Here is a 13219-nt window from a genome sequence, read left to right as displayed (position 1 = left end):
CGGCACCGGGATCGGCACCGGGACGGGAGCGGGATCGGGATCGGCACCGGGATCGGCAACGGGACGGGAGCGGGATCGGGATCGGGATTAGAATCGGGATCGGGACGGGACCGGCGGCATGGGGAAGTCCGATTTCCTCAGCCCCAAGGCGATCGCCAACCGCATCAAGTCCAAGGGGCTGCAGAAGCTGCGCTGGTACTGCCAGATGTGCCAGAAGCAGTGCCGCGATGAGGTAACTGGGGTGCGCTGGGGGATCCCCGCTCTGCCGGGCGGCTCCGGTCTCCGTGTAAGGCCCGCTGTCCCGCTGAGGGGTGCGGTTCTTCTGGGGTCGGGTCCCCTTGGTTGGGGACAGCTCTTGTCACAGCTCCGGTCTCATGGAATCACAGGATGGTTTGGGTTGGGAGAACCTCAGAGATCATCCACTTCCAGCCCCCTGCCATGGGCAGAGACACCTTCTGCTAGATCAGGATGCCCAAAGCCCCGTACAGTGTCTTGGACACTTCCAGGGATGGGGCAGCCTCAGCTTTTCTGGGCAACTTGTGCCAGGGCCTCACTACCCTCACCGGGAAGGATTTCTTGGTAATATCTAATCTAACGCTGCCCTCTTTCAATTTAAAGCCATGGTCCCTTGTTCTATCAATCTCTCTTGTAAATGTCCCCAGTGCTATTGAGTGGGACATTGTGGGGGCTGCAGTCGCCCTTGTAGGAGTTCCTGATCCTCCTGTGGAGCTGCAGTTATCTCGGGGAATATGTGGTCTCATATCCTTTGCGTGGTTTCCCCAGACTCCTTGTGAGGGGTACTGGCTAGCTCAGGTTCCCTTTGGGAACATCACCAGTAACTTTGTGGGGGCTCTGATCCCATCTGAGGGGTGTGATCCTTCTAGGAGCATCCTGGTCTCCCTTTCCAGGAGCATGGGGAGCCCTGATGCTGTTTAGGGAAAGGCCACGATGTCCTTTAGCAGGGTCCCCAGTCCCTCTTGTATGGACCATGATCCCTTTAGGGGCAGATTGATGGGACAGGGAGGGTTCCCAATTGCTGGGGCTGGAGTGATGCTTTCGGGATATCCAATCCCCCGTAGGAGAAATCCGCATCCACTTCAGAGAAAGCACGTTGGCCCTGGTCCATCTTTGGGGATGTTATTTAAGTTTTTGTTCTCCATTAATAAATGACCTCTTTGATGTGCTTTGGAGAAGTGCTCTCACACAAGTGCTTGGATGGGTCCTAGGTGGACCTGTGTGGTGCCACATCTGCCCCATTCCACAGGGAATGAAGAAGGCTGCTGGAATGTCCCACCTCATAACCCTTCTCACACTTGTCTGGAGGTCCTAGGCTTTGAAGGAGTTTTGATTTTGTCTTGCCTGATCAGGAGCAACCATCCCATGCTAGGCTGAGGCTGAGTTATGGTGTTTTTTGTGGAGCCTCCAAGAAATTCAACTCATAAAACATTATTTTTTATACTTTCTTCAGCTCTATGTGTTGCAAATTGAGACAAAGACAAGCAAAGTATTTATTTTTGCTTTATAGAATGGCTTCAAGTGTCATTGCATGTCTGAGTCACACCAGAGGCAGTTACTGCTGGCTTCTGAAAATCCTCAGCAATTCATGGATTATTTTTCTGAGTAAGTTTTCTGTATATTCTTACCCAGATCTTCATTCCTGTATCAGGTCTGCACAGCCACACCCCTAAGCCCAATAATGTCCCATTGAAGACACTTTACTGTGGTATGTTTTAGTGTCAGCTCTTTTTGTAGTGGTGATTTGAAAATTTAGGCAATGCCACATTTAAACTTTAGGTAAGAGATTTCAGGGAGCCATGATTTTTGTGAAATTTGACAGTTTTGTCTCATGTCTGAATGCTGTTTAAGGTTGCTCTGTGTTACAAATACGTCACCTTTCTGTTCCCACTGAGTGACTGCCACACACATGAGCTAAAAGATCCATAACAGAGAGAGAACAAGTCAGGGGAGGGACTGACATCCCCCAGCTTCTCCCAGGCCTTTATCCAGCTGACCTACATGACAGCTGGGATGACTGCAGCTGTCCTCAGCACGAGTCTGAAGTGAGGCTTTATGCTCCAGCCCTGGAATTAGCAGGGAGATGAGTGATCCATCTGCCCCATCCACCCTCTCTGCCCTTTGTCCTGCCCTGTGCTCTGTGTCAGTCAGCCTGGGAAGACACCTGGTAACAAAACACCAGCAATTAGTGGGAAGTGTTGAGATTCCTTCACTCCATTTTATCCTTTTGAGAGGCTGTTACCCTATTGGAGATTAAAGGTCTGTGCATGTACCATATTGTGTTTCATCCTGCAGTTAATGCTGCTCTGCTGAAAAAGGGAGATGTGTCTGAATGTCATCATGTTCAGCTCAAAAGAATAATCAGGTTTATACTGCAGATGTTTAATTGTTAATGACAACAGAAAATTGCTTCCTAGTTGTTAAAGCTTTACTAAAATCTTTTTTCTTATTCCCTAAGGGAATTCCGAAATGATTTCCTAGAATTGCTCAGGAGGCGATTTGGTAAATATTTTGCTGTATCTTTGTTTGGTTTTAATGTCTCTTTTTGGTTCAGTGCAAGACACTTATTTTTAACAATAATAATGATACAATAATAATAATAATAATAATTCTGTATTTTAGGGACAAAGAGAGTCCACAATAATATTGTGTACAATGAATACATCAGCCATCGAGAGCACATCCACATGAATGCCACACAGTGGGAGACACTGACTGATTTTACAAAATGGCTGGGGAGAGAAGGTGAGTGTGGCTGCTCATATATGGGAAGTCTTAAAATTATTGGGTAATTGAATTCCTGATAATTGATCAGTAAATATTTATGTTAGTTCTTTTCCTTTCTTCCCTGCCTGTATATACATTAGAAAATACCCAAACATATTTCTGTGTTAACCATTAGGAATTTGCTTATGAAAAATGTCAGAAGTCTGGGATAAGTACATCAGTCATGAGCCTTTCCTTGTTTTCTCTGCTGGTCTGTATTTACTAGATGCATTGCTAAATTCTAAATCAGCTTCCGCCATTTAAAAATTAAAAATGAGGACGTCCCTTAAGACTGCAGAATCTTTCCACATTTGAGGTGACAAGAAGCAAGCAGCCGTTTTCATTCCTGGCCTAGTGGAAGGGTTAAAGCTGCAGATCTGCAGTTCTGTGTTCAGTGGGAGGAAGAGAGATTAAATGGCACTGTGGAGTGACAGAAAGTTTACTTTGGCTCTGGCTGCCCCTGTTCTGCAGGATACATGCAGCAGTTATAGAGTGTTTGGAAAATCACTCTAGCCAGAGTCAATAACAATAGCACAGCACTGAAGTATTTCCTTTAGTATGATGCTGTGAGTGTGTATCATTTATACATGTTAGATTTCTGTCTTCGTCCTTGTTAAAACAGTGGGAAGGAAGCATTTTCTTCAATAAGGAAAGTATTGTAAAACACTTCATCCACTTACTCTGGCCTATGTCCAAAGAGATCTGACTAGCTGAGGGCAGAAACACATGGTACAGAAAATTCAAAGTCACTATTAGCAGCCCAATAAGGGGTATGTTGTCTCAGGTAAAATATCTGCATTGTTACCGTGAACATGGACTGGAAGTTATCTTGATATTGTTAGTATTAATCTCACTTTGTCTTGCCTTGACTTTTTAGGTCTTTGCAAGGTTGATGAGACTCCAAAGGGCTGGTACATTCAGTACATCGACAGGGACCCAGAGACCATTCGCAGGCAGCAAGAACAAGAGAGGAAGAAGAAGCAGGACCTTGATGATGAAGAAAAAACTGCTAAATTCATTGAACAGCAAGTTAGAAGAGGTTTGGAGGGGAAAGAACTGGTGAGAAAAATTGCACTGTGTGTGAACCTTCAGCTCAAAGCTCCTCGTGGTTAAGTCAGTAGGGAATTTGATGCTGTTGGAATCGTTGCACTGGTATTTCCTTTGCTTCCTAACTTGGAGTTATGTTGTATGCAGCTTGCAGTAGTACTAAGGAAGCAATAATTACTGCTCTTCAAGTGATCTGTGGTTTAATAATCACTCTTGAATTTAGGAAGGGAGAGTAAACAATCCAGCAACCAGCATGACGTGTGTTCATTTATGGTATTTCACAACTTCGAGGGCTGCAGATAACAAGTGCCTTGTACACTGGGGAGACTGAGATAAATAACCAGGGGAATCTGACATAATCAAATCCACATAGTGAAAAGTTCTATTTTGGTGATGCTGGTGTGGTTATTTGGGATCTGTTTACTTGGCATCATTCTGTGGCCCCCATACACGTTGTTGCCTGGGGCTAGAACCTCCCATTTGATCCTGGGTATTGATAGGTACATTTAAATGCTGTTGTAAACAATTATCTGCTTCTTAATTTAAAGCTAATTGAAATTTAAATGGTCTGAGCCTTCAGTGCTAAAAAATTGGAAAGATACCAGAATTTCCTTCTTTGAGTTGTCAGTCTGTCCAGAAACCAGTCAGATCATGCTGGTTGAGATAGAGAAAACTGCTGCAGCAAGGCCACTTTTATGCTGGAATTGAGCATGTTTAGGCAGGATGTCTATACAGATTGTTAATTAGAGAATTTAGCACAAGAGCCTGTAATGAGATGATGTTTTCAATTTTAATCCTTCACAAATCAAGCCAGGTTGAATATTACAGTTACTGGTGATAACCTCACAATAGTCTGTAACAAACTGAGCTAATCAATGATCACTAAAAAATGATATCTTGACTCAGTTTTCTGTTTGATTCTTTAAATGTGCTTTGTGGTTGTTCTTTTTTTTTGGCAGGAAATGCCAGTCTATACTGAACTGAACAGAGAAAACGAGGAAGAAAAAGGTAACCAGATTTTGATGGATGTAATTTTCTGGAACCTATTGAATCTTATTTTGTGATTCAAATGAAATGAGCATTGAAGCCTTCTTGGTGTTTCATAAAGGGCTTTGAGATCAGTTATAAAGAGCACTGGAATATTCTGTATTACAAACTTTAATTTATTTTAAAAGCTAAACCAAAATATAGATTAGTAAATATTTTCAAATTTATGATTTTTTCTATTTGCAGATTTTAAAAATTGTTAACATCCTTCAATGCAGTTATTTTTAAAGATACAAATAGAGTAATATCTTTTTATTTTTTAGTTACATTTAATTTAAACAAAGGAGCAAGTACTTCAGTCGCAGCATCTTCTAAAACAAGGTGAGAAAAGAATTTAAGGCCAACCCTTACTGTTACAAAGCACTTCCATGACAATGATATTTGTATGAGCAGGAAAATGTGTCTTGTTCTGAAATGTTTGGAGCCTAATCTCTCACCCTCTCTTGTTATTCAGAAGGGGCTACTAGGTGTCTTTATGATTCCTTTTGTATTTAAAATGGATGAGTGGATGTATTTTAAATGTGTGCTGTGAGGAGCCTTCTTGAATTCACTGTGGTTCTTGGCACATCCCCATAAAGTTACAGGATCCTTCATGGAGGGTGGAAAAGGGATCCAGCCAAAGCATTTGAAGTAATGCTATCTAGTCTCAGCTGCCTTCTGTGGATGGATGTTTGTGACTTGTTAATTTTGGTTCCTAAAAGGTTTGATTGCCTTGTCTGATTGGAGACAATACTTTCTCTGATCATCGTTTAAGCAGCTAAATCTACCTGAAATAAATCTTTCTAGAGCTCTGGAATTTAGTTGTCATCGTGTAACCACAAGCAATGCAGGACAAAAGGGATCAATAATGCAAATCATACTGACTTATAGCAGTCTATGGAACTGTTTGATAAGCAGTACATCTCATAGTGAGGCAATATTGTAATTGAATGTATTGCAGCTAAAAAGAAAGCTTTTCCCTCATCACACTCAGCTCTTAGATAATGTATCTGATGGGATATATGCCAGGGAGAAAATGAGACAGTAAAGCAGTTCTTTGCAATAATAGAGGCAGATTTCAGGCTTTGAGGAAAATGTGTGAATTATCCCTAACCATCAAGTTGTGCTTAAGATGAATCCGAAACTTAATTCAGACAATCACCTGAATGGTTTCAGTGAGGAATACGTCAGGTACTTGCTCAGTTTGGCCAAATGTGATATCATATATCAAGTAGACTAATTTCTTCACAGCATATGAGAGATACTTGTCTGTAAACTTTGTAATGGTAGTGTAGAAGCAAATTTAGGACAAGCACTTCACAGAAAAGTGACTGGACAGTGGTTTGTCTGTCTCTGGTGATAGAGGCATCACTTGAGTCATGTGTGGAAGCTGCTTCCCTGTGTCAGTGCCCAGGTGTGTCCTGCAGCTGTTGACTATTCCTGAGGAGCAGTGGAGTTCAACCTGATGTCCAATTCCCCAGCACAGCGTGCTGGAGGACTTCCCTGCTTCCCACCTTCTGTGCTCACAGCACAAGCTATGGAAACCTGGCACTTGTGTTTCCCGAGCGTGGTGCAGAAATGGGACCAGGAGGTCGTAGGTACTGAGTGGTAGAGTTCTGAAGGCATTGGTGTGCAGGTAGTTGGTACAGAGGTGGAGTTGATTTGTGCATACAGCAAATTAAATGTCACCATGGCACTAATGCTTGGCTGTTGTGATGCTTCCCATGATTGCATCTGGCTCTTTTATGGCTGGTCCACACCAGTAGCTGTCACCTGGGGTTGTAGCCAGACCCCTTCTGCTTTTGCTGTTATTAAACAGCACTCAATAGATAGAAGATAATCAGAATAAACTTTTCCAAAGTACATGAGCTTTCATAATGTGCTGCTGAATCTTGTGGGTTTTCAAACATGGTTTTCAAGACAAACCAATCCCTTCTGGTATCAGATTCTTTCTTGAGTTCTCAGTATTGTTGACACACCCAAACAGTCTTGGTGGTCTCTGGCTCATTGTCCCAGAGTCCTTAATAAATAAGTTAAATGAGACTTGTTTTAGTATTTATACCCAGGAATCCCTTAGTTACTTCACAGCTAGATATGTTTGTCTTCCTAAATATAGGCACTGCAGTTGTTATGTTTTAATTCTTTGTTACCCTTTATGAGAAGTTATTTTAAGTACTTGCTATTTGATTTGTGATTTAATGTGTGATTTTTTTCTCAAACTCTACTATGATTATTCAGACTTTCTCTGAAATACAGTTTTTCTCTCAAAGTTGGTTCTACTGCAATTCCTGTATCTTCATTCTCATGGAGTATCTTCCCTGTGGGGATATGTCCAACATCCTCACCACAAGCAGAAATGCAATTTGTCCTAAGTCCATATTAATAATTGCATCACTGTCCACCCCAAAGCAGCTCCTTCATCTTGCCTGAGTTTTTTAACTGTGTTCAAATGTCTTTTAAAAAATTGGCTGAACTGAAGCTGCCTGTAGGCAGTTCTCACTTTACCTAGATGTTCCCTCATCCCTGAGATATAACTTTTTGTCCTGATTGCTCTTTTCTTTTACAGTTCTTAGGCTGTTGGCCTATTTTGAATACGGTTTTGAAGGTGGCATTTATTTGCTGGGTGTGGAGCTCTTTTCTACAGATCCCCATGTGTTTTCTCCCATTGCCAGACAGGCTCAATATCTCTGTCTGGAACGAATTCTAGATATCTGCCATGTCTGAGAGTTCCTCTGTCCAGGTGACTTCTCTAAAGTTTGTCCTTTCAGATTTGAAAACCTTATTTGCAGACCAGCTTTTGTCTTCTTTATTGAACTCAAGTCCTTGATCAACTCTTTGCTTGTGCAGTACTGAACTGATCATTAGGTTGTGCCCATCCTGCTGGGCTGCCAGCAGTGACCCTCACTGGACATGGAGTTTGCACCCCAAGGATATCAGTTCTAGAAGAGGAGGAGTGCAGAATTTCGAAGGAGAGTGGCACAACTGAAATTGAGCAGAGCAGCAAGCCTTTTTGTACAGCCAGTTCTTCAAATGCATCTTGGTAGAGGAAAAAAATGTAGGATCTGCTGTGAAAACATCATCTTACTCTTCCAGCAGTGTCCTTGGACAGAATGCACTGAAGATGGTGGAGGGGGCAGTTAAAAGAAAAGAATCAGCTCATAGCTCCAGTCAGCCCAAAGAGAAAAAGAAGAAATCTGCACTGGATGAGATCATGGAGGTAATAATCATGCAGGATCTGTGTCTGTGTGCTCCTGTGCCTGTCACAATGTCCACTTCACCAGGGCGTCCCCTTGAAGTGACCTCAGACCTTCAGTTCAAATGGAATTCTAACTTTCACATCTTACCAGGCAAAATAGTTTCATTTCCCCATAAAACTGGTTTCTGCTGCTCAACTCTGCCTGTTCCCCAGATGACTGAGATGTTGGAAGTAAAAGAATACAGATTTTGCAAGAGAAGAAAATACCTAGAAACGCTTGCCAAAAAAACCCACAAATTACCATCATTTTATCATGAGTTCCTGGATTCATCAAATAAATTTTTTTGAGGCAGGCACACGCTGATTTACCCTTATTTAGGGTTTGGGGATTTTTTTTGTTCCCCACATGACTTGGGGCTGGAGAATTGGTTCAGCTTTTCAAAGGCATGGGAAAGCTGCAGTGGAAGGACAAAGTAAATGGTGATTATTTGTTGTTGTTCTGTAGCTTGAAGAGGAGAAGAAAAGAACATCTCGAAGAGACTACTGGTTACAGCCTGTAAGTGTCTTAAAAATTATTATTATTATTATTATTATTAGTTTTATTATTATTATACCAAATACAGCCAATTCTGCATTTCTAATGCCACCATTGATTTGTGTAAAGATCCAAACAAAAGCAGATTCCAAACTAAATTCACTGTTGTTTTCCCTTTCCTGTTCTTGACCCATTGTGGATTTTCACATTAGGTCCTGAATTCAAGTGTAACTATTTCTAAAACAAACCCAAAAAAGTCTTGAGAGGTGCTACTTTGAGCCAATAATTTGACAATAAAGACAAGTTTCTTAAAGCCACATCTTGCTATTGTTGCTTCCTGCACTGTGCTGTACCATTAATTTATATCGCAGAGACATTTATATAATATAGCATTTTATTTTTTTTCTCTCCTTTGAAATCTCCCAGGAAATCATTGTAAAAATTGTAACAAAAAAGCTTGGAGAGAAGTATCACAAGAAGAAGGCAGTTGTTAAGGTAAGGTGAGCCATTGGGAACATGTGGCATTTGTTTGACTTTTCTGGTATCTGGTGACTTCTGAAGATTTGTTTCATTGTGCAGGTTGTTCAGCTTTAAGTCAACACTGTTGGGGGCTGAAGTGTCCCTTCCTGTATTGGGACTTACTCTGAACAGGGAGTGAACCTTTGAATTGGTTTAATGTCACGTATTCAGTGCTTCTTTCTTAAGCACAGTTTTGGTTTGTGTAGTTTGTCCCTATTAACACATCCATCTTGGAGAATAGTCCCTGTGTCCGTGGGATGTGACCAAGAGCAGTGCAGTTGGATTTTAATCCCAGACTAGTCATTTCTGCACTGATATTTAATCTGCAGGATCTCATTTGCACACAAAATCTCCAGGCTGGAGCCCTTGCCTTTCTGCTGCTTTTGAAAACACAGAATTGCAGGGTTACAATGCCAAAGTTTGTTAACTTTGAAAAGGTAAATTTAGAGAAGAATGTTTGATTTTTCTGATTGGCCTCTGCTTTTCACAACAGGAAGTGATTGACAAGTACACAGCAGTCGTGAAGGTGATTGACTCTGGGGACAAACTGAAGCTTGATCAGACACATCTAGAAACTGTAATACCAGCACCAGGTACAGCTGTTTTCTTCACTTTTCAGCTTAACTGCCACTGCAAAGCTTATATTTCAGTTCTTGTAAACTATAATTCATCCACTTGAAAGTACCATAATCCCTCCTGAGAAAACAGGCTGTGAGAGTTGGGGTTGTTCAGCCTGGAAAAGGGAAATTACTGTGAAGACAGAGCACCTTCAGATACTTCAAGGGTGTTAAGAAAGATGGGGACAAACTTTTTAGCAGAAGTTTGGAACCCTGTGTAACTCTTTACCTATTTTTTTCAGGCAAAAAAGTGATGGTATTAAATGGTGGATACAGGGGAAATGAAGGCATCTTGGAATCCATCAACGAAAAGAAGTTCTCAGTGACAATAACCATTGACTCTGTAAGTATCAAACACTGCAAGCTCTTGTTTGCAGGGAGCTTTCCATCTGTACATGGAGAGCTTTCATAAAGAACCATGTTATCTCTAATCCTGCCTTACTGATGGGATTTATATTGTACAGAGTTCTGTGGACATCCCCCACCTATTCCCAACCAGTAGGAAAACAGTTGCATGTTCCTCATTGCTGACTAATTCTCTGCTGTTTGTCTTCAAAAAGATGCCAGGGTGCTGAATTTAGCAAGTTTTGAACTTGAAAGAGACTTGGAAAATATTTTGTGTGTTTGTTTTGACCATGGCTATTGTACTCTTTTGTGGGAAGGTAAAAAATGCAACATATGTAAGGATGTGAATTTTCTCCTGCCTTTTCCAGACTGAATGTGGTGCTTTATGTGCTTATTTGTTGTCTTGCTTATGGTTAACAATTATGGTTAACAACCAGTCCATGCCATCATGTCTGTGTGGCTCTTTCTGTGTTCTCCTCTGCAAAACCAATCTTTAAAGTCATTGATAAAGCAGAGAGCATATTGGCTCCATGTCAAACTTCTTAAACACAGTTTGCAAGAGGGAGACCCTGTTAGATCCCATTCAAAGAAAGGCTGCAGAAACTCAGCCCGGATTAGATTCTGGAGAATTTAGGAAGAGACTGTGCAGGTGCCCTGATGACAGGAGGAACTTTGGTACTAAAAGCATCCTGAAAGTGAAATTTCTGAGACAGTGTTGAGGCTCTGGTCAGGCTGAAAATAATGAAACAGGAAACATTGCATCATGAACAAATCCACTTTAGTTCTCCTACTATAAACTCCCTGTTGGGAATTCAAGAAACAAACAATTTTATATTGTGATCTTATTTCTTCTACTCTGTCACTCTCCAGGGACCCTTAAAAGGACGCAGAGTTGAAGATATTCAGTATGAAGATGTTTCCAAACTCGCCTGAGTTGCTAATCATGGATCAGAGAAGATTTTGGTTCCCAAAACCTCCTTTCTGACATCTTTCAGGCAGACACAAGACTCTACCATGTCAGGGTTTTAATTGTGTGTGTATGTATTTATAATGTATATAGACATTAACAACAAACTTGATTTATTTAAAGATAGCTATCAATTTGTTACATAAAATGTTTATGGGAATACTATCAGTGGAAATTTTTCATTGGAATTTATATCAAAGTTACAATATTTGCTTCAGTTTCCTTTTGTAAAATGTAGCAGAGAGGCTGCAAACTGGATTATGTGGGCAGGTCCTGAAGAGAGAATTACCTGCAGGCAGGCAGTGTGTGTCGGAGCCAAGGGAGTTTAAACAACACACTTCTCAATCCACAGCCAAAGTGGAGTTCTGATTGCAGGAGCAAAAGAAGGGATTGAGAATATTGCAGGAAGGTACCAATGTGTCAAGGGATAATTTCCTGGATGCTGTAAGAATGGTCTGGTTTATTAAGTGCTGTCACCAATTTATTTTTGATCAGCACATCAGTGGTAGTAGAATGCAAGTCATCACTCCTCCAGAAGGTTTGTCAGGTCATCTGGTAATACTGATATGCAATTTATCTTCTTATGGACTCCTTGGATTTTACTTGTGGAGTGTCTTGGGATGCCAGCTAAAGCTTGTGCAGATAGGAGTTTGGGGGTTGTCTTTGTGTTTTCCAGAGCCTTTTCCTTTCTTCCATTGTTGCTCTGCTACACGAGTGACCTTACTTATGCTAAATGATGTAGCATTACCTGTTTTATTTTTTAAGTGTCACATTTTGTACAATGTTTAATTTCTAAGGCACTTCAGGAATAAACAGAAATCTTTTTTAAGTCGGTTTATTTCTTACCAACCATTCTAACACCTGAGGCAGATGTTGATTTAAATCCAAAGAGCACAGTGAAGTGCTGGGTTGGTGAATTACATTATTTGGGTAAAAAAAATATGCAGGTTGTCCTGGGCAAAATAAAGCCCATCATCTGAAGTTTGAGTGTCTCTGGAGCCTTTGCCTTTTCCTTGCCTTGGAAGGTCTTGATTTGTGGTCTCTAGGGGAAACCTGCACAAAACTGGAAGTCTGCAGAGAATTAATGAAACAGCTGCTGTCTGAAGTAACCTGAAACAACTTCACACAGGACATTAGGTATCTTTTCAGGGTTCCCAAGCGTAAAGAGTGGAGAGTTGTGAAAACTGGGGGTAGAAAATACACTTGCCTGTAAATTCTGTGCAACCTGGGCTGTGTAAATAGCTCTGCCCTTTCTCAGAGAAGAGATACTGAGGAAAAGGAGGTTTGTAGGAGGGCAATGAGGGCAAATTACAGAACAACTTCTGTATCACTAAAAATAATTACACTTCACAAATTAGAGTTAATATAGTAGGCAAGTTACAAGTTGTGTAGAGAAGACCAGGGAATGGTAACTCACTGCTTGGTTGAACTGGGGAAGTGGCTGCTGCAGGATGTTGAGGAGGGCAAGAGCTGGTGGGTGAGTTCAAAGAAGCCATAAATGGTTTGTAGGAAGTCACTGACACTTCCGGGAGTAACTTTGAAGAGACATTTCAAAACCACATTGGTTCTCTCACTCCTGACACAGCTGCAGGAAAGATCCTGTACCAGCTTTCAGTGCATGGATGAAGGAAACTAAAGTTGAGAAGGGCAAGGAGACTGCTTGAGTCCCTTTCCTAGATAAGGGCTGTTGAAAAGGATATAGCCAATGTTTTTTCCTGAGATTGTGAGAGAGTAGTTTTAAATCCTTCTGGTATATTTCTTTCACTATTGATCTCATTCATTGCTGAATGCTCCTGAAAAGTAAGGGATCATTTGGAAGCTAAGCCCCCCGGAAGGGAAACTTAGTACTGATGGTTATTTCTATACAGTGTGAATGTTTCCTGCTTTCCTGGATTTGTATCTGCATGAAGTCGATTCTGATGATGATATTTTCACAGAAATTAGGCCAGAGGCTGTCTGAGACTCATCTAATTAATTTTCTGGCAATATGGCAGCATTGATTACTTCAAGGACCCTCCTCACCACTGGCTAATCCATCTTTAAATACTGGAGACTGCTCATGATACTCATTCCAGACCCATGTTCCTTTCCTGTTAAATTTCTGTTGCTTAATGCATGTCATTCTTCTTGCCCAGTCCAACATTGTATGAACTTACATTTTCTTAGCAGTCTGAAAACACAAAGGT

The 13219-nt window shown here is 41.3% G+C and overlaps 1 protein-coding gene across 2 annotated transcripts; it reads left to right on the top strand.

Annotated features, from left to right (window-relative positions):
- Nucleotides 1-47: 47 nt before the first annotated feature.
- On the top strand, nt 48-12014 carry KIN (Kin17 DNA and RNA binding protein). 2 transcript variants are annotated; one of them, XM_085082436.1, is made up of 13 exons: nt 48-232; nt 1526-1620; nt 2474-2517; nt 2638-2760; nt 3659-3840; nt 4788-4836; nt 5139-5196; nt 7951-8071; nt 8556-8606; nt 9012-9080; nt 9598-9697; nt 9964-10064; nt 10937-12014. In XM_085082436.1, exons 1-13 carry the CDS (start codon nt 119-121, stop codon nt 10997-10999), a joined length of 1170 nt encoding a protein of 389 aa, XP_084938562.1. In that variant the 5' UTR covers nt 48-118; the 3' UTR covers nt 11000-12014. The 2 variants fall into 2 exon arrangements, with proteins under 2 accessions (XP_084938562.1, XP_084938554.1); XM_085082428.1 differs by having other exon boundaries at nt 7948-8071.
- The last annotated feature ends 1205 nt before the right edge of the window (nt 12015-13219 follow it).

The sequence above is a fragment of the Lichenostomus cassidix genome, chromosome 1Aa (genome assembly GCF_008360975.1).
Source record: "Lichenostomus cassidix isolate B80296 chromosome 1Aa, HeHo_3.0, whole genome shotgun sequence".
In the NCBI taxonomy this organism is placed as follows: domain Eukaryota; kingdom Metazoa; phylum Chordata; class Aves; order Passeriformes; family Meliphagidae; genus Lichenostomus; species Lichenostomus cassidix.
The sequence above is the reverse complement of the archived record's forward strand: the minus strand, read 5'-3'. Positions and strand labels throughout refer to the sequence as shown.

Bases quoted from the DNA above. Each gene is read 5' to 3' on its own strand.
- KIN (XM_085082428.1), top strand. From the start codon at position 119: ATGGGGAAGTCCGATTTCCTCAGCCCCAAGGCGATCGCCAACCGCATC. The intron at 5,197-7,947 runs GTGAGAAAAGAA...TTACTCTTCCAG, and splicing joins GCAGCATCTTCTAAAACAAG to CAGTGTCCTTGGACAGAATG. The intron at 9,698-9,963 runs GTACAGCTGTTT...TATTTTTTTCAG, and splicing joins AACTGTAATACCAGCACCAG to GCAAAAAAGTGATGGTATTA.